The sequence below is a fragment of the Hypanus sabinus genome, chromosome 10, assembly GCF_030144855.1.
Source record: "Hypanus sabinus isolate sHypSab1 chromosome 10, sHypSab1.hap1, whole genome shotgun sequence".
Lineage (NCBI taxonomy): Eukaryota > Metazoa > Chordata > Chondrichthyes > Myliobatiformes > Dasyatidae > Hypanus > Hypanus sabinus.
The window spans coordinates 147,481,164-147,501,721 of NC_082715.1; the positions used below are offsets into that span (position 1 = coordinate 147,481,164).

Consider the following 20,558-nt stretch of genomic DNA (forward strand, 5'->3'; position numbering starts at 1 on the left):
GAATTCATGCCTTCAGAAACTCCTGAAAACAAGGAATTAGAAAATGATCACCAATGTGGCAAGGATTCGAGTTTCTCATTGTAAGCAGTGAGGAAAGCCCTCTATATTGGAAAATTCTATTCTAATACAACAACTTGGATGTAGTTATTAGCTACAAAATTGCAACCAGGAAGAGTAATCCAAAATCTATATTGCTTCAGCCTTGTTTCCATTTATCGAATCAACTTGATCAACTAAGCAGACTCATCTGCAAAGAACTCATTGAATCCAATACCATGAGCAGGCTTTAAAAGCAGATATGCACAAGCATCAAAGCAATGACTTTTATATTTTTCCTTTGAGCAAGGAGGGGAAAACTAATGCTAATACTAACAAACATTGAATTGAATTGACTTTACATCTCACATCCTTCACATACGTGTGGAGTAAAAATCTTCACGTTACAACTCCATCTGAACATGCAAATCACAGCGATTTGTAACAAATAGTACATACAGTAAGATATACACCAGAACAGTAAATATAGCTTAGAAATACTAATCATGAATTAATCAGTCTGATGGCCTGGTGGAAGAAGCTGTCCTGGAGAGTGTTGGTCCTGGCTTTAATGCTGCGATACCTTCTCCTGGATGGTAGCAGCTACAACAGTTTGTGGTTGGGGTAACTTTGGTCCCCAATGATCCTGAACATTGTACACCTGAGCAACTTCTGCCAAAAATGAAACACCACTAATTGCCAAAGTACCATCAAATGCCAGTACCATTTTCCTAAGACTCTCATTGCCCTCTCATTCTAGACTCTTCCATTAGAGGATAGTCATAGCTTTGCAGCACTTCGGTAGAACAGGAACATGACTACTAAGGTCAAAATACAGCAACACAAAAACAGAATTTGCACCACCTAGATAACAGCCACTGAATCCATGCCTGCATCCTTAAATCTGTGTGATTGAGGATACAGTGGTAATACTGCCACCATAAATTCCTTGCCCATCTTCATTATTCACTCCATATCCAAGAGACTGCAAGTCCTGGCTGACAATGCTGCTTTTGCACCTTTATCAACTCCATTCTCCAACCTTCTCTAGAGGAAATCATGTAGTAGACTTCACAAATTAGTTGATATCAGCTGGTTGACTAGATATTGATAAATTTATTTTGGTGGATGTAGGTGGCTGAGAAAAAAGACTTGAGTAATTCAAAGTGAAATTCAATGCCAAAAAGTCCAAGATTCATCTTTGAAGTAATGATGTCATGCTAGTGTTCTTCCATTACTTCAGGAATGGGAAACTAACTAGCTGAGCCAATTATGAACCATCATTGTGAGGAAAACTCAACTCTAATTCAGATATTTCTTTTGGATTCAAAAGACTCAATTTCCTCTCTCTCAATAGCTGGAAAGAGTCATTTAAAGAACAAATGTCTAGTCAAAAATAAACTAACTTTAGCTTCAAGAATGTTTTATATATCCACATTTTTATAACACATTTCAAATATATGCGAGACATGCAAACTTTATCTAAACAAACTGCAAAATGTATACCACGTGCAAAGTTACCCAGGAGGTAATAAAATTCCACTGCAACAAATTGTTTTAGATTATTGCTCTACCAATCTTGAATATATACTTAAAAAAAACTTCCCATATACTGCAGTTAGCATAACACTATTACAGCGCCAGTGACCCAGGTTCAATTCCTCCACTGTTCACTAGGAGTTTGTTCATTTTCCCCATGACGTTGGGAATTCTGGGTGTTCCGGCTTTCCCCTACATTCGAAAGGTAAAGGTAATGGTCACATGGGTGCAATTGGGCAGCATGGACTCATTGGGCCAGAAGGGCCTGTAGCTGCACTGTCTTTAAAAATATATATAAATAAATCCTCTCCATGTCATTTCCACCAATTCAATCAAGCTCTTTTCTGATTAATGACCAGTAATAAGTGATTCCTGTCTTCTACCAATATCATTTAGAACTAAGTCTAGTTGCATAGATCAATTTTTCTATATTTCAAGATCTGTGAAAAGAAAACAATATTATGAAGCTACTTTTGCATTAAACCACTTCTGGAGTTACTTCACTTCAGAGGATTGAAGCTGGTAAGTATCTTGGATACCAATGGTTTCAATACCATTGAAATACCATTGGTTACCATTCAGTGGTAACACAGTCACCCAAGTCAGAACACCAAGGATCTTGAACAACAGTAAATTATATAGGGTAACACTGGCGCAATGCTGCGAGAAATGCTTTCTTTGATCTCGGTGCCCAGTGTTTATAACTAGCAGAAACTGAACAATTGCACTCACATGCTACATATTCAGTAAGCTTACCAATGGACTTGAGAGTCATTGTGCAGAATTCTCTAACGGTTAACTTGCAGGCTGAGTCAGTGGTGAGGACAGCAAATGCGATGTTAACATTCATTTTGAGAGGACTACATGTGATAAAGCACTTATGAGGCCTCATGGAGTACTGTGAGCAGCTCTGGGCCCTTTACCCAAAAGAGGATTTGCTGACATTGGAGCGGATTCAAAGGAGTTTCACAAAAATGATTCCGGGATTGAAAAAACTTGTCATGAGGAGCGTTTCACGGCTCTGGGCTTCTACTCACTGGGATTCAGAAGAATGAGGGGTGACCTCATTAAAACCTATTCAATATTGAAAGGCCTTGACAGAGTGGATATGGAGATGATGTTTCCTATGGTCCAAGACCAGAGGGCATAGCCTCAGAATAAAAGGACATCCTTTTAGAACAGAGATGAAGAGTAATTTCTTTAGCCAGAGTGGTGAATCTGTGGAATTCATCACCACAGAGAGCTGTGGAGGCAAAGTCATTGGGTATATTTAAGACAAAGGTTGATAGATTCTTGATTAATCAGGGCATGAAGGGTTACGTGGAGAATGCAGGAGATTGGGACTAAGGGGAAAATGGATCAGCCAAGGTGAAATGGTGGAACAGACTCAATGGGCCAAATGGTTGAATTCTGCTCCTATATCTAATGGTTTTATATATAAATAAAAAATGTTTCACAGCCTCAGAACATCCCAAAGAGCCTTAAAGCAAGTTATTATAAATGTTCAGAGCAAGCATTGTGGTAGCCAGTTTTACAACAATGAAATAGCAGCTTTACACAGGAGCAAACTGCTGTAACTGTTCCTAACCTAAATGTAAAAAGGAACAGGAATCAGCAATCACTAACCCTCCAAATTTTGCAATAGAAGTAACTAATTAGTTTTGTCTCTTGTGATAAGTACTGCTTGCAATACAAAACGGGTGCAAGATTTTTTTTAAACCAGCAAATGCCAATGCCAACAGAATTGCTTTGGAGGCATTACAAATTCAAACAGTGCAAGAGCAGAATTATTAGTAAACAGTTATTAACCCAAGGTACTTCCGCGGTCTTGTCATTTCAACTGTCAGACTCTTAACTCCTCCCACCTACTTCACCAATAGCCCATCACATTTTAAATATACAGAAAACAAAAGAAGCTGTTAAACATGATTACTATTTCTAAAAGAGTCCTAATGGTTTGACTAAGGAGGCTAAGTGCTGGTTGCAGCTTTTGAATAATAGTTATATTTAGCCTATCAAATCAGATTTTGAAATATCACTGTCTAGTTACTGTTTGCACAGAGAGTTTGACAGCAGTCATGCTCCTGCAGTGAATCCCTACTGAGGCAGCCCTGCAAGTATTTGAGATTCATAGATATGAAACACAAGCAAAAAACACATTGGAGAAGTTATAACGCAACCATCGTTTTGGAAATAAACCAACTATTTGGGTTACAACTTTGAAGCTCTGGGCAAGAGCTCAATTAGCATGAATGTGTTTTTCATATAGCTCTTCACTAGGTGGAATTCCCCAGAATAGAAAAAGAGCTGGTCATTGTGTATTTTCAAATGTGAAGCACTAAACCAATGCAGATTACTCCATTGTACACCATGATATAAAGTCAGCTCCATGCAAGTAGTATGAATTTACCCAGCCAATGAAAGTGTTGACTGGAGGGAGGGTTAGAGACTTGTTACCATTCCAATCTGACAAGCACTGAAATGATATACCGCTCTTTCGAGAGAGGAGGGAAGAGATGGAGAAAAGAGTAGCTTCATGCAGTTAACGAGCACTTCAAAGATTTGTTCCAGAATTAAACATTTTGAATGAACTTGAATAAAGTGTGATCACATGGTTGGGCAATTAACACAGCTAAGCAGTGTAACATTACAAAATGCTTTTCAGAAGCTGACTCAAGCTATCTATGTACCACTCCCAAATCAGGAGCCTTCATACAATCTAGACTCACAGCAGAAACTTATGTGATTAGTTTCACCAGATACAAGTGCAACAAAAAACAGAACATGTGAAAAACTGAGTGGGTCAATCACCATTATTGAAAAAGGGTATTTGATGGTCGGTGTGAACTCACTGGGCCAGAAGGTTTATTTCTGTGTTGTACTTCTCCAGTTCTCCATCTGTGGAAGCAGAAGGCACAAGCCACATTGAGTCAAGACTCCGTACGAGGATTGATAGAGAAGAGGCAAGATTGGCATCATGTAGCAGTAGGAGGGCAAGGGACGGTTAGGATAGGAACTGATGGGGTATAGGTGGAATCAGAATTAAATATTCATCACTACTGTCAACAGTGCATTGAAAGCTCTACTGAGAGACATGATAGAAATAGAAAAATACATTACAAAAATAATTATACTTGTATTTTAAATGTGTTGTCATCTTGTGTAGATACAGATGCAATATTGCAGCACTTAGCATTCTCTATAGCCAAAAGCTGGATTCCAATGGCAACACATTGTGACTGCACATCAGGAGAACAATTTATCATTAACAGTGCAACACAAATGCTGTTAATACTGCACTGCAAAAGTATGAAAATAAAGGGAATTAGAGCTTGAAGTTCAGCAAAGAGTGTCATTGTGCTGCCAAATTTCTCTAAAAGGTTCAAACTAGATCACAAGCTTTCAAACTGATGCAAGACAAGTTCACCATTCATTCTTACTTTTATCACTGCATTATCCACAAAAAGAAAATCCTTCATTTAAAAGCTGATGCTTTTTGAAAGACCGGGAAGCTCTTGATTTGGCATTGCTACATTAAAGAGAATACAAGTTGTACTGAACACAGAAGTCCACTACTCTAAATCATTAGTGCTTCAGATAGGAATGGTCATCAGACAGCTCAAGAATAATCAAACTTACACTTGGACTCCACTTTCATTACTATTTCACAGTTGCAAAAGTAGAAAGCATCACTATTACCCAAGGTGCCTTCATTTTGAAAAGGACCCACTTCTGATTAGGAAAACTTGAGTCACACTTATAATCAAAATATCCTAACAATTTAACCCAATAACATTACCTGATATATTCACTCAAGTAACATGCCATTTTGACATGTGAACATTCACACGTGAAAATGGCACATTTTCCAAGTGAATATTTCAGTCATAATCAACAAAATTGCAGACTGATATCTGGGAAATTTAATCTCAGGCAGTTCCTCAGAAACAAGGACTCACTTCTACTATGGCTTTGTAAGGTGTGAGGTGACTAATGATGCCAACATCAAACAATGGCTGTTGTGCAGGTAGTAAATGACAGTGAGTGTATAAATAGACTAAATATAATTTGGTATTCAGTGACACATGCCAGTACATTGAGGCAACCTCTGCAATTTTACATCAGCAAAATCAGAATTCCTATTTGAATGTGAATTTCTGACTTGATGGCAAACAAAAAAACTCAGTTTAAGTTCATTTATTCTTAAAACTTTGTTTTAAAACAATTGTGATAGATGTTAGAAATGTCCAAAACCAAAGGAATTTGCAAACTCTTACAAAGCAAAGCTTGAAACCGTCTAGGCTGCACTCCTAATGTGGCCTTTACTAACTGGGTTATTATCGTTTAACACCATCATTCCATAATCCTGATGGACAAATTACAGAACTCTGTACCTTCCTCTACAATTGAATACTTGACCTCTTAACCGGAAGACCACAAACTGTGGGGATTGGTGATAATCTCTCTTCCTCGCTGACAATGAACACTGGCACAACTCAGGGGTGTGTGTTTAGCCCACTGCTCTACTCTCTCATATGCATGATTGTGATTCAGGATAGCTCAAATACCATCTACAAATTTGCTGATGATACAACCATTGTTGATAGAATCTCAAATGGAGATGCGAGGGAGTACAGGAGCAAGATATACCAGCTAGTTGAGTGGTGTTGCAGCAACAACCTTACACTCAATGTCAGTAAGATGAAAGAGCTGACTGTAGACTTCAGAAAGGATGAGAAATCATGAACCAATCTTCAGAGGGGTCAAAAGTGGAAAGAGTGGGCAATTTCAAGTTCCTGGGTGTCAAGATCTGTGAGGATCTAACCTGGTCCCAACATATCGATGCAGCTATAAAGGCAGCAAGACAGTGGCTATATTTTAAAAGTTTGAAGAGATTTGGTTTGTCATCCAAAACACTCAAACTTCTAAAGATGAACCATGGAGAGTATTTTGACATGCTGTATCACTGTCCGGTACCGGGGGGGGGGGGGGAGGGGGTGGTGACTGCACAGGACCAAAAGCTACAGAAAGTCGTAAACTTAGTTAACTTCATCTTGGCTACTCGCCTCCACAATACTCAAGAAATCTTCAAGGAGCAGTACCTCAGAAAGGCTATGTCCATCATTAAGGACCCCCCATCACCCAGGACATGCCCTCATATTGTTACCATCAGGAGGAAGGTACAGTACCAGAATCAGGTTTATTTTTACCAGCATGTGACATGAAATTTGATAACTTAACAGCAGTTCAAAGCAATACAAAATACAGTAAAAAAGTAAAATAATAATGAATAAATTACAGTATACATTTATTGAATAGTAGGTAGCCTGAAGATACATTCAGCAATTAGGAACAGCTTCCTTTCTATATTATCATGTATTGCATTGTCTTAAAACAGAAATATGCCATTGCAATTCATAGCACTCTCAAAGGAACAGCTTGCATTCAAAACAGGGAGCTCCAATGAATATTCCAAACACTTGAATAAAAATACCAGCATTAACAGAACCAAAGTAAAACTGGACATTGCAATTACACACATTGCAATTTCCCTATTGCCTTTGTCAGCTTGTACATCCAACATCTAATCCAGTTCTAAAATTGATATAAAACAATTAAATGATTGCTTTGGTCCTACCACCATCCCTTCTCTCCCTACAAATTGCATCCCTTTATGTTAAGTAGAATGCTCTTGACTTAACATTATTTGACCCGAAGACGAGCTTCCAATCTCAACCCCATATCCGCTCTTACACAAATACTTTACCACCTCGATCTGCCATTGCTTTATACACTGGTGAAACACTCATTGTGCTTCTGTAATTCTAGGCTGCAGTATTCAACTTGGCTTTTAGCCGACTTACTAACAAACCTTGCACAAGCAGCAACTCGTCAAAATCCCCTTGGCCCCATCTCCTAAAGTGCAAGTACTTATTCTTCACCTCATCTCTGACTCACTGTCAATGTCATCTGGCTACCTTTCCACAAAGACCCTTAAATCCTTTTCCTGTAAATGTTGATATTAACAAACCACATAAGGGACAGTCGTAATACAGCATTTCAAACTCATTAATTTCACCTGCAGCAGTCTCTACTGACACAGACTACAGTGATATAATAGATTAGCAATGACAGTCTGAAACCTGCCTGACAGAAGGAGCAGTCAACCAAAGTAGCAACTACTCAATCAAGTATACATCAAAACCACACATTTAGCCAAATTGTGGCCAAAATCTGCTGACCATTTATACAGACTTCAAATGTCCTAATGGTACTTTTAAGTTAACTTAAGATTACTTCTGAACATGATAAACAAAAACTTAAAATATATGAATATCGATAGCAAAGATACCATCACACAAACTTCAAAACTTTGAGGCAAAGTATTTCATTCATTTCTCCAAACAGACTTCTCATAATCCCCGAAAGCAATACAATGGAAGCAAGATGGTTTCAGTTTTGAGAGACTAGTAAAGAATCTAAAGCTTTGCAAGAAACACTACGTGTACACCAACCGCAGTAGAATTGACGGCAATTGAAAGGTGATGCACAGAGAACAGGAAACACTTCATATATCAGCAGACTTCATACACTCAACTAGGATAACAAAGTCATACAATTTCATTTGCCTGCTTCAAATACAGTAAACCACCTGATTGTGGACCAGAAGAGTATTGTAGAAACAAATAGCAGTACTGTTAATTATAGTAGCATTATCATGGTTTTTACTCTACTTTCTTAGTAATAGGGATGCACTCAAATCAGAGAAAACTGGTTTGACCATTCAAACCAGATCTGATGGGATCACAACTGGTTGGGGTGGGAAGAGAGAACAAGAGTCAATAACCGGAAACAACAGCACAGTTCCTCTCTTCACAAATACTACTGAGTGCTTCTGTTACCTTCTGCTTTTGATATGATCATTTTAAGAAATGGTAGAAGAAATCACCTGGTAGTGAATCTTCAATTTTCTCATTTTATACACAACTTTATGATTCGACTGTAAGCTAAGCACTGCCTCAAGTCTACCACCCTCACTCCTGTGATCCAGCTATCATTACCTGTAGTTGTTTGTTGTTTTTTTTTAACATGATAGTATGCTGAAATTGTCTGGGGAGTTTCTCTGCATTTACAACATCATTGGCAGGATGGCCAGTTCCAGAGTGTGCAGATTTACAATTGGCAAAAGCACACTAGGAAAGATGACAATTTACTTTGCCTTGTTTACAGTTACAGTCAGGTACCAGAATGGCCACATATTGGGTAACTAACAGCAGAATGAGAGGAAAGTTGCAACTTCTTTAAACAGGTATTCCCATGATCTGAATTTCAATGAGAGAATCCCAGAAATCGATTTATTTTTATTGAGCTATAGAACGCAACAAGCCCTTCAAGCCATGATGCCCAGCAATCCTCCGATTTAACCCTCACCTAATCACTGGACAATTTACAATGACCAACTGACCTACCAACCAGTACGTCTTTGGACTCAAAGGGAAAACCAGAGCACCTGGAGGAAGCCCATGTGGTCACGGGGAGAATATACAAATTCCTTCTAAGAGTGGCAAGAATTGAACCTGGTCGCCTGTACTGTAAAGCCTTATGCTACCATGTCACTCTCAATGGTATCACTCAAAAGAAATTTAAAAATTAGTTTGAAAAGAATCCAGGTTATGAAAAACAGAAGTACAACTTGTTAGACAACTCTTTCAAAGAGCCAATCAAAGCACTCTGGACTAAATGGTTGTCCTCTGCACAACAGTATCTCCCTCATCTGCAGTTTTCAGGAAAATGTTAAAGGTGAATTAACACCAAAGACTTCAATCATTAGTACAAATGAAAGCAGTCAATAAACAAAAAGTAAAATTCTACTGCATAGAAGGCTAAACCAGTTTTGCCAGCAACTGTACACTAAATCCCATGTGTCAGAAAAGGAAGGAGACTGTAGTCATATTTATGCAGTATGCTTAAATGAAGAACATCTCCATCAGCCAGTTCTGGTGAGGGAATTGTACATATCATAGTTTTCTGTTAACAGGCCTTTAGAATAAACCTGTAGAATAAACTGTAGCTTCCAAGTAGCTACATTACAAACATTAGACAAACATTAGGAAAAACAAACATTAGGCAGGACAATAGAAATTCTGTAATATCATAAAACTTGTGTGATGCTGTCAAAATGGACATTTGCAATTAAATGTTTAAATGCCAATATAATTAGGGTTTTGTTAATTTAAAAAATCCTTATTATTCATAATCTATCACTTTGTTTTCCACAATAAATTTCAAAAATATATTTCAAAACAAGGACCAAAAGAAGCATCTTACTGTAATAGAGAAATACGCCTAGCTGTGACGAATGAACAAAAAGGAGATGCTGCTAAAACTTTATACAATCAAAAGTTAATCTCAGCTAGACAACAGAAGATAATTCTGGTCCAGGATATTGCAAATGAAAGGATGATTTGAATTATAAGGAGGCAACTAAGAATGGGGGCATTTCTGCTTATAAATGAACTTACAATACATGAAAATCAATAAGAGGGTCAGTAATCCCCCATTCATAAGCTCTTGAGGAACTATCAGTGCAAACCTTGTAAGCAATTGCAGTAGAGAAAATACTAACCTTCGGGCAAATAGATCAATAAACAGGTTGTAGCTTTACAAGTGTTGGCAAAACATCAAATGGGGAGACAAAGAGAATGTTTCTGCAGTTTGTGGAAATACTCCTGAAAAGATGGTGGAACTTACCCAATTAATACCCTAATGTGCTTAAGTTATTAGACCAATTACCTAAGTGCATAAGTTCAATCAAATATTGTCATCATAATACCATCAAAAGTATCACAGCAAGTCATTCGCACAAGACAACTTATTATTCCAATTTATTGCTTTAAAATATCAGAGCATAAATGATAATTCTACAAAGCACAAATGTTGATTCTTCAAGCCTTATTCTGTAATAAAAGCCATAACTTTCATCAAGATGGCGCCGGAGTGTGGCAACTCGTTGCAAGCTGCTCTCTGCAGATCTACTCATTACTTCTATTAATCAATTTACTCTTAAGAATTACCTCCTGCAATGCACTTTTACTGTACTGTAATACTATTCTGTACTCACTGTTTTACCTTGTACTGCCTCAATGGATGATTGTAAGTAATTGATCTTCTTGACAGTATGAAAGACCATCTTTTTTAACTGTATCTTGGTACATATGACAATAATAAACTAATTTTACCAATTACACTTCTACTAATATTGGATGCATCTTTTACTTGGGTAACATCTAATCATGAGATTGTAAGAAACAAAACTTATTCAGCACTTTAAAAGCAGCAACAAGTGAGATTTAATTAACATTTATGCAAAAGTTCTTTGAGCAAACATTAAGTGAGCACAGTCATTTCAATGGAACAAATGTTCTGCATCAGGGTCTCCCTTTGATATTCACTTAGTCACTGCTGGAAAATAGAGTCAAGTATATCAGCACAACCCACAAATAGGTATAAACCCACACAGTGCCCAGACTCATGAAAAATTACCAAAATAATGGAGGCCAATTAATGACAGTGAATAATAACTCCGCAAAAATCATGATTTGACAAAGCTTCCATAAAAAACTCCCAACTATAGTCCTTTTCAATAAAAAAAATTGATACAAATATTAAACTCTTAAGGATTACCCCTAATGCAATGCTTTTGGGACCAACCAAAGATATTGCAATTGCAAATTGTACCTAATTTATATTATACAACAACACAGCACCAAATTTACAAGCACAGGCAAGCAGCTCCATTGCTTGCCTGTCACAACAGGCAAATCCTCTACAGGCTTTAGCAGAAATTGTATCTTAAACTGCATCTCGCCGCTTGAGACAACACTCATTCACAACACGTTACTGATTGTGCTGGAGAACGCAGGGCTCTCGAAATCACAAATTGCATCAGGGCTGGCTGGCAACTACATAAATATCTCAACTCTACAAGTTATCTAGATACAAAAGTGGAAGCAAAAACATAGAACCTAAGACGTATAACTCCAAAAGAGTGAGCAGATTTCTAAATGGCATCAAAACCTACTCTTGAGTTCAATATCGTAAGACTAACCACACCCTGATTACAATCCACTTTCCATATTTACAATCCATTATTTCCCGCTGCACCAAGGTCTCCCTCTTCTCATTCACGTTTCCCGGAATCATTCTCTTCTCCCCAAACACCTGAACTACTCCCCTGTATTTTGTTCTCTTTTTCTTCATTTTCCTTGGTCCTTACTATCCAGCATCCATTCCGTAACTCTCCGTAACTCCTATCAATCTAACCCCACTCAACGCCCCAATTGCCTCTTTAACCTCTCGTCCACCTCAATCCTTGCTCGACTGAATAAAATTCCACACGCATTTCCACAACCCCTCCTACTTTCAGTTGCCCCTCCGCTCTCCCCTCCCTAAATCTCGGCCTCCTTCTACAGCCCCTGTCATTCCTACCGCGGCCTCCAGGCATCTCCCATTTTACCCCTCTTCCCGCAACAGATACTGTACTCACCAAACCATGCCATAAGCTCCCTCGCCGATATAGCTGAGGTTGGTGTATCGAGGCCCGGTATCGAACACTTGCCCACGGATCACTTCAGGCCCGGTTGCGCACGGAGGCAGAGTCGGCGCGGCCGCCATCTTACACAGATAACCCGGAATGGCCAAGGCTTCCGCCTATTGGGTTGCCAGGCACACGTGACGGCAGATCAACAGGGAGCAGAGGGATTGGACAGCTGGAAACCAGCTGATTTGCAGCAACCGTCGAGTAAACTGATTGGACAGTGGTAGACCATCTGATGCGATTGGCGAACGAACAAGTTGATTGGGCGATAAAGGACCCATCTGCACGGCAGCAACCGACGAGTCAGCGGATGGAACCCGCAATGTGAAATTCTATTGGTCCATTCACGCACCAGATGATTCCCCAGCGTTAATCAGCCAGCGTATTGGGCGGCCTGAACTATCACCTGACGACAAGCGCGCGATTGAAAGCGCGGTAATCAGCGAACGTCTTCGGGCTCCGCGAAAGAGCGCTAGAAGCACCACTGATTGCTACGATGCACAAGAGGATCCAGAAACAGTAATGTATGACTTTAATTGTAAACCAGTCAACGCCCTGAACCTGCGCTCTCGTTCAACATCGTCACGGCTGGTTTTCTACTTCAACTGAAAATTTAAAAAAAAATTAAGACACTGAAAATATGCAATCAAAACAAAATTTAGCATGTATGGAAAGAGAAACTGTACATACTTCGGCCAATATCTGAACCATCATTTTTCGGCTGTATTTGTAGGGTAACGTAAATGTAGGGTGGAAATGGACATTATTCACATCCATTGGCCTTGAGTTGGGGTTTCACTTTAAGAGGCTGGTCTGACGAGATGATGTAATTATGTCATCTTTTATGTTTTTATGTTCCCTTTTTTTGGAGTTCAATAATTAAGTTGTACATTTTTTCTTAACAAAAAATGCCTCATGTCATTTTATTTGTGAAGACCAACATGTCTACCAATTGCTTTAATAAGTACGCCTGTTGGAATTCTCCAGGGTCCTGACTGCAGTTTACATACCGTCAGCAGTCACTTGAGATGCCATCTCCAAGCAAGAAACATTCCATTCTGATGCATTTCAAATCATAGTCAGGAACTTCAACCAAGTTTGTCTGAAGAAAACCCTGCCTAATTACCATCAGCATATAATCTGTAGCACCAGAGGTCCCAACACACTAGACCACTGTTATATTGAGGTAAGTAATGCCCATGCCCATGCCCAGACCACATTTTGGTAAATCAGATCACATGTCTTTCCTTCTTCCTACATCCAGGCAGAGGCTAAAGACCAAAGCTCCAGATATTAGCACAACAAAAAGACCATAAGATAAAGGAGCAGAAGTAGGCTATTCAGAAAGGAGGTAGTGGGAGTCAGAAGTACAGCTACGAGATTGCTTCAAGTTGGTGGATAGGGCTGTGTTCAAGGATTCATCTGTGGACCTGAGTGAATACACCATAACTATTACAGACTTTATTTGAACAGTTGTATGTGAACGTGTCCCCACAAAATCATTCAGTCTTCCCCAACCAGAAGCTCTGGATTAACTATGCTGAGGATCAGCTCGTAGGCATTTAGGTCTGGTGAACAAGAAAATTACAAGAGGTTCAGGTACGATCTCCAAAAAGCCATCTCACGGGCAATGTGGCAGTTCTGGACTATGCTTGAATCAACGAAAGATGCTCAACAGCTGCGGCAGGCTTCTTATAAAGTTAAATCAAGTGACATAGGTGACCACAGGGCCTCACTTCCGGATGAGCTCAATGCCGTCTAAGCTTCTTTTGGCCATAAAATCATGGTGGAAGCATCATGAACTCCCATGGCCCCCAATGAACCTGTGATTTTGGTCTCTTGAGGCTGCCATGCAAGCAGCATTCAGGGTGTAGCCATGAAAAGTATCCAGCCCAGGGCAGGTACTAAAGACTGGTTGGACTGCTCACTAAGATCTTTATTCTCTCACTTCAGCAGTCTGAGGTATTCAACTGCTTCAAGCAGGCTTCAATTATACTGGTGCCAAAGATGAACATGGTCATCTGCCACAATAACTATCATCCTGTAGCACTTAGATCCACTGTGATGAAGTGTTTTGAGAGATTGATGATGAAACCAATCAACTCCTACCTGAGAAGCAACTTGGATCTGCATCAATTTGCTGGAGCAACAGGTCCAAAGCAGATGCTATCCTATTGGCTCTTCAATCAACCCTGGAAAATATGGGCAGCAAAGGTAGATGCATCAGAAGTTGAGATATTTCACTGATTTTATTATGGGTATTTTGAGTATGCCCACAAAATACTGAATCTCAGGGTTGTATATGGTGACGTATATGTACTTGGATAATAAATTTACTTTGAACTTTGATCTCTGCTGATTTAATCGATGACTATGTCACCAGAATCCTCCAAAAATCTGCCAGTGAAAAAACTTTTCTGTCTTGAATCATCTGATACAAGACTATTGGCAAGGAGAAGTACACTCCACAAATGTAATTCGTGGAGCCTCAAATTTTGTACATTTTAATGAGATCACCTGTAAATCTTCTAAACTTTAAACAATTGATGTTTAGCGTCACAGTCTGCATAGAAACACAGCTAATGAATCTGTTGCATGTCCTCCACAGTATTTTTTTAGGTAAGGAGATAATAATTGTATGCAAAACTTAAGGTGTGATCTAAATCAGAATCAGGTTTATTATCACTAATACAGAAATGTAGAAAACCTACAGCATGATACAGGCACTTTGGCCCACAAAGCTGTGCCAAACCTGTCTTTACCTTAGAAATTACCTAGGGTTACACATAGCCTTCTATGTTTCTAAGTTCCATGTACCTATCCAGGAGTCTCTTAAAAGACCCTATTGTATCTGCCTCCACCACCGTCACCAGCAGCCCATTCCACGTACTCACCTCTCTGTGTAAAAATTTAATCCTGACATTCCCTCTGTACCTACTATATAGGTCATGAAAATTGTTTCTGTGGCAGCAGTACAGTGCAAGACAAAAATTATAAATTACAAAAAAATTGCAAAAGAGGAATAGTAAGGTAGTGTTCATGGGTTCACAAACAGAAATATGATGGTGGTGAAGGAGAAGCTGTTTCTAAAATATTGAGTGTGCTTCTTCAGGCTCCTGTCCCTTCTCCCCAATGATAATGAGAAGCGAGCATGGCTCCAATGGTGAGTAAACTTAATGAAGGATGCTTCCTTCTTGTGGCTCCAACTTTTTGAAGATATTCTCAGTGGTGGAAAGGGTTGTGGCCGTAATGGAGCTGACTGAGTCTATAGGTAGCTTATTTTCGACCCTGCACATTAGAGCCACCAAACAAGGTGGTGATGAAACCAGTCAGAATGTTCTCGCACTGTACATCCAGAAATTTGCTAGGGTCACAGTGCATCTCAAATTCCTAATGAAATATAGCTGCAAGAATGCCTTCTTCATGATTGCATTAATGTGTTGGATGTTTTAAGGATAAGGCAGTTGCAGTAAGACATCTGACATCTTACTCTTGTGCTCAAGTTCTTTAATAATAAAGGTCAATGTACTAATTGGTTTCTGTACTTGCATATTAGCTTTCATTGACTTGTAACAATTACACCACAGAAACAGGCCATCTCGGTCCTTCTAGGCCATGGCGAACGCTTACTGTCACCTAGTCCCACCTACCTGCACTCAGCCCATAACCCTCCATTCCTTTCCTGTCCATATACCTATCCAATTTTACTTTAAATGACAATACCAAACCTGCCCCTACCACTTCTACTGGAAGCTCGTTCCACACAGCTACCACACTCTGAGTAAAGAAATTCCCCCCTGTGTTACCCCTAAACTTTTGCCTCCTAACTCTCAACTCATGTCCTTTTGTTTGAATATCCCCTACTCTCAATGGAAAATGCCTTTCAACGTCAACTCTATCTATCCCCCTCATAATTTTAAATACCTCTATCAAGTCCCCCCTCAACCTTCTACTCTCCAAAGAATAAAGACCTAACTTGTTCAACCTTTCTCTGTAACTTAGGTGCTGAAACCCAGGTAACATTCTAGTCAATCTCTTCTGTACTCTCTCTATTTTGTTGACATCTTTCCTATATTTCAGTGACCAGAACTGTACACAATACTCCAAATCTGGCCTTACCAATGCCTTGTTCAATTTCAACATTACATCCCAACTCCTGCACTCAATGTTCTGATTTATAAAGGCTAGCATACCAAAAGCTTTCTTTACCATCCTATCCACATGAGATTCCTCCTTCAGGGAACTATGTACCGATATTCCTAGATCACTCTGTTCTACAGCATTCTTCAATGCCCTACCATTTTTGATTATTCCTACCAAGATGTAGCACCTCACACTTGTCAGCATTAAACTCCATCTGCCATCTTTCAGCCCACTCTTCTAACTGGCCTAAATCTCTCTGCAAGCTTTGAAAATCTACTTCATTATCCACAACACCACCTATCTTAGTATCATCTGCATACTTATAAATCCAATTTACCACCTCATCATCCAGATCATTAATGTATATGACAAGCAACATTGGACCCAGTGCAGATCGCTGAGACACACCACTAGACACCGGCAAACCTGACAAACAGTTATCCACAATCTGGCATCTCACATCCAGCCACTGTTGAATCCATTTTACTACTTCAATATTATAATATATAATATCAACATAATATAATAGACAACTGTGTTCATTGTATATAACACTATCCATAGACAACTGTGTTCAGTGTCCATAGTCCTATCCTAAGAGAACCATGTTCAGCATCTATGACCCTATCCTTACGCAGCTATGTTCAGTCTATAAACTTACCCTTAGAAAACCCTGTTTTGTGTATTTAACCCTCTCCTTGCACATCTGTGTTCAGTGTCTATAACCCTATCCTTTTACAACTGCGTTCAGCATCAGTAACCCTATCCTTTGAGAACTGTGTTCAGCGTCTATAACCCTATCCTCAGACAACCGTGTTCAGTTTCTAATACCCAACCCTTACAACTATGTTTAGTGACCATAACTCTATCCTTAGATCCCATGTTTAGCTTCGATAACCCTGTCCTTGGACAATGACTTCAGCGTCTATAACCCTACCTTTGGACAAATGTGTTCAGGGTCTATAGCCCTATCCTTTACAATCGTGTTCAGTGTTCATAACGCTATCGTTAGACAACTGTGTTCAGTATCCATAACTGAATTCTTAGACATCAGTGTTTAGCGACTATAACCGCTTCCATATACAACTGTGTTCAGTGTCTATAACCCAATCCATACACAAGCATGTTCAGCATCTATAATCCTATCCTTAGACAACCATGATAAGCATCTATAACCCTATCCTCAGACAACTGTGATCAGCACTGATACCCCATCCCTAATTAAACATGTTCCACATCTATAACCCTGTCCTTGGACAAGGGTGTTAAGCATCTACAGCCTTATACTTAGGAAAACCATTTCTGTGTACATAACCATCTCCTTGCACCAGCGTATTCAGCCTCTATAACCCTATCCTTAGACAGCAGTGTTCAGCGCTCATAACCCTATCCAACCGTGTTCAGTGTTGATACCCCATCCTTAGTTAAACACGTTCCACTTCTATAACATGGACAGTGGTGTTTAGTGTCTATAACCCTATCCTTATGCAACCATGTTCAGCGTCCTTAAACTTATCCTTAGAAAACCGTGTTCTGTGTATATAAATGTCCTCTTGGACAACCATTTTCAGCGTCTATAACCCTATCCTTTGAGAACTGTGTTCAGCATCTATAACCCTATCCTTTGAGAACCGTGTTCAGCGTCTATAACCCTTTCATTTGACAGCAGAGTTCAGTGTTCACAACCCTATCGTAAGACAACCGTGTTCAGAGCCCATAATCCTATACTTAGACAATCGTGCTCAGTTTCTATTATCCTATCCTTAAACAAACATATTCAGTGACCATTGCCCTATCCTTAGAGTCCCATGTTTAGCGTCTATAACCCTACCTTTGGACAACCATGTTCAGTGTCGATACCACATCCTTAGTTAACCATGTTCCGTTTCTATAACCCTATCCTTGGACAGCAGTGTTAAGCGTCTATAACCTTATCCTTAGAAAACCCTGTTCTCTGTATATAACCATCTCCTTGGACAACAGTATTCAGCATCTATAACCCTATCATAAGACATCCGGGTTCAGCGTCTATAACCTTATCCTTGACAGCTGTATTCAGTGTCCATGACACTATTGGCAGACAACCTTGCACAGCATTACCATAACCGTATCCTTAGACAGCACTGTTCAGTATCCATAACCTTATCCTAAGACAACCATGTTCAGCGTCTGTAACCCTATCCTTAGACAACCGTGTTCAGTGTTGTGTATAAGGATATCTAGGTCCCTTGAGTTGCAATATTTACCTGTCTCTCTCTCTCTAATAAAGAAAAAAAACTCAGCATTTTTTCTCAGCTCAAATTTTTCTGTGCTGTTCTCTATCTGCTATGTTATTACCCACTCAGTTTGTCTATAGTCTCATTAAAAACTTTTTGCCTCCTCATCAAAGATTCAAAATGCATTTATTATCGAAGTATGTATGCAATATACAACCCTAAGGTTTGTCTTCCTGCAGACAGAGAAAACTATGGAACCCGTTCAAAGGAAAACATCAACCCCCAACACGCAAAAAAGTACTAATTGCGCAAACAGCAAAGAAAAAAACAAGTGAAAAACACTGAATAAAATACACCAAACCAAAAATTATTGACTCCAACACCATCACACTGAGCATGGGGGCCCCCCAGGGCTGTGTGCTCAGTTCACTCTGCTGACCCACGACTGCTGAAACACACAGCTCAAACCACATCATCAAGTTCGCGATGACACGGCCGTGCTGGGTCTCATCAGCAAGAACGATGAGTCAGCATACAGAGAGGAGGTGCAGCAGCTAACGGACTGGTGCAGAGCCAACAACCTGTCTCTGAATGCGAACAAAACAAAATATATGGTTGTTGACTTCAGGAGGGCACGGAGCGACCACTCTCTGCTGAACATCGACAGCTCCTCTTGGTGTTCACCTGGCGGAGAATCTCACCTGGTCCCTCAACACTAGCTCCATAGCAAAGAAAGCCCAGCAGCGTCTCTACGTCCTGCGAAGGCTGAGAGAAGTCCATCTCCCACCCCCCATTCTCATCACATTCTACAGGGGTTGTATTGAGAGCATCCCGAGCAGCTGCATCACTGCCTGGTTGGGGAATTGCACCATCTCAGATCGCAAGATCCTACAGCAGATAGTGAGGTCAGCTGAGAAGATCATCGGGGTCTCTCTTCCCACCATTACAGACACTTACACTACATGCTGCATCCGCAAAGCAAAGAGCATTATGAAGGACCCCACGTACTCCTCGCACAAACTCTTCTCCCTCCTGCCATCTGGGAAAAGGCACTGAAGCATTCGGGCTCTCACAAACAGACTATGTAACAGTTTCTTCCCCCAAGCCATCAGATTCCTCAATACCCAAGAGTCTGGACTGACACCAACTTACTGCCCTTTACTGTGCCTATTGCCTTGTTTATTATTTATTGTACTGCCTGCACTGTTTTGTGCACATTATGCAGTTCTGGTAGGTCTGTAGCCTAGTGTAGTTTTTGTATTGTTTCATGTGGCACCATGATCCTGAAAAACATTGTCTCGTTTTTACTGTGTACTGTACTAGCAGTTACGGTCGAAATGACAATGAAAAGTGACTTGACTAAGGGATGATAGCATAGTTCTCTGCAATAGCCCACTAATCGAACTCTGTCAAACTGAGAAGGACCCACTATTTCTATTCTGTGTTTTTTACCTATTAACTGACTGACAATCCTCTCAACCTGCACCAGTCCATTACCCTCCTCCCCACCAATTCCATTTTGTTCACCAACCTCTTAAATGGGACATTATTGAAAGTCTTCTGACAACCCGAATACATCACATCCACCGGTTCCCCCCTTCTGCTCTACTAAATACATCCCAAATAACTAATAGATTAGTTAACCATAATTTCTGTTTCATAAATTAATATAGACTCTGTTCACTCACATTATTTTCTCAGTACTTGATATCCCATTCATTATTATGGTATACAGTATTTTTAATAATAGTTTTTCCCCTCTTCCCTTTGTTAAACAGTGGAGTCACATTTATCACCATTCTAAATTCTCTAGAATGTTGGAAGGGATAATTGGATTATCCATCATATTTACAGTCATCTCTTTCAAAATTCTTGTATGTACCTCGTCAGGTCCTTGTTTCTTACCAATTTTCAGCTGTATTAACTTCTCTTAGATTTTTTTTAAGCAATGCAATTTTTTTCTCATGTCCTTTGTGTAAGTTCTCCAGTTTTTCTGAATGGTTTTATTGTGGCTTCTTTAAGAACAG

At 39.6% G+C, this 20,558-nt stretch overlaps 1 protein-coding gene across 2 annotated transcripts in view; it reads right to left on the reverse strand.

Annotated features, from left to right (window-relative positions):
• mapk1 (mitogen-activated protein kinase 1) overlaps positions 1 to 12,280 on the reverse strand; it is a 92,198-nt gene extending 79,918 nt beyond the window's left edge. Inside the window, exon 1 of one of the 2 annotated variants that reach the window (XM_059983213.1) lies at positions 12,122 to 12,280. In XM_059983213.1, the coding sequence (XP_059839196.1) occupies positions 12,122 to 12,249 (128 nt within the window). In that variant the 5' untranslated portion in view covers positions 12,250 to 12,280. The remainder of the gene's footprint in view (positions 1 to 12,121) is intronic. The other variant, XM_059983214.1, reaches the window with a different exon arrangement.
• Between the last annotated feature and the right edge of the window lie 8,278 nt (positions 12,281 to 20,558).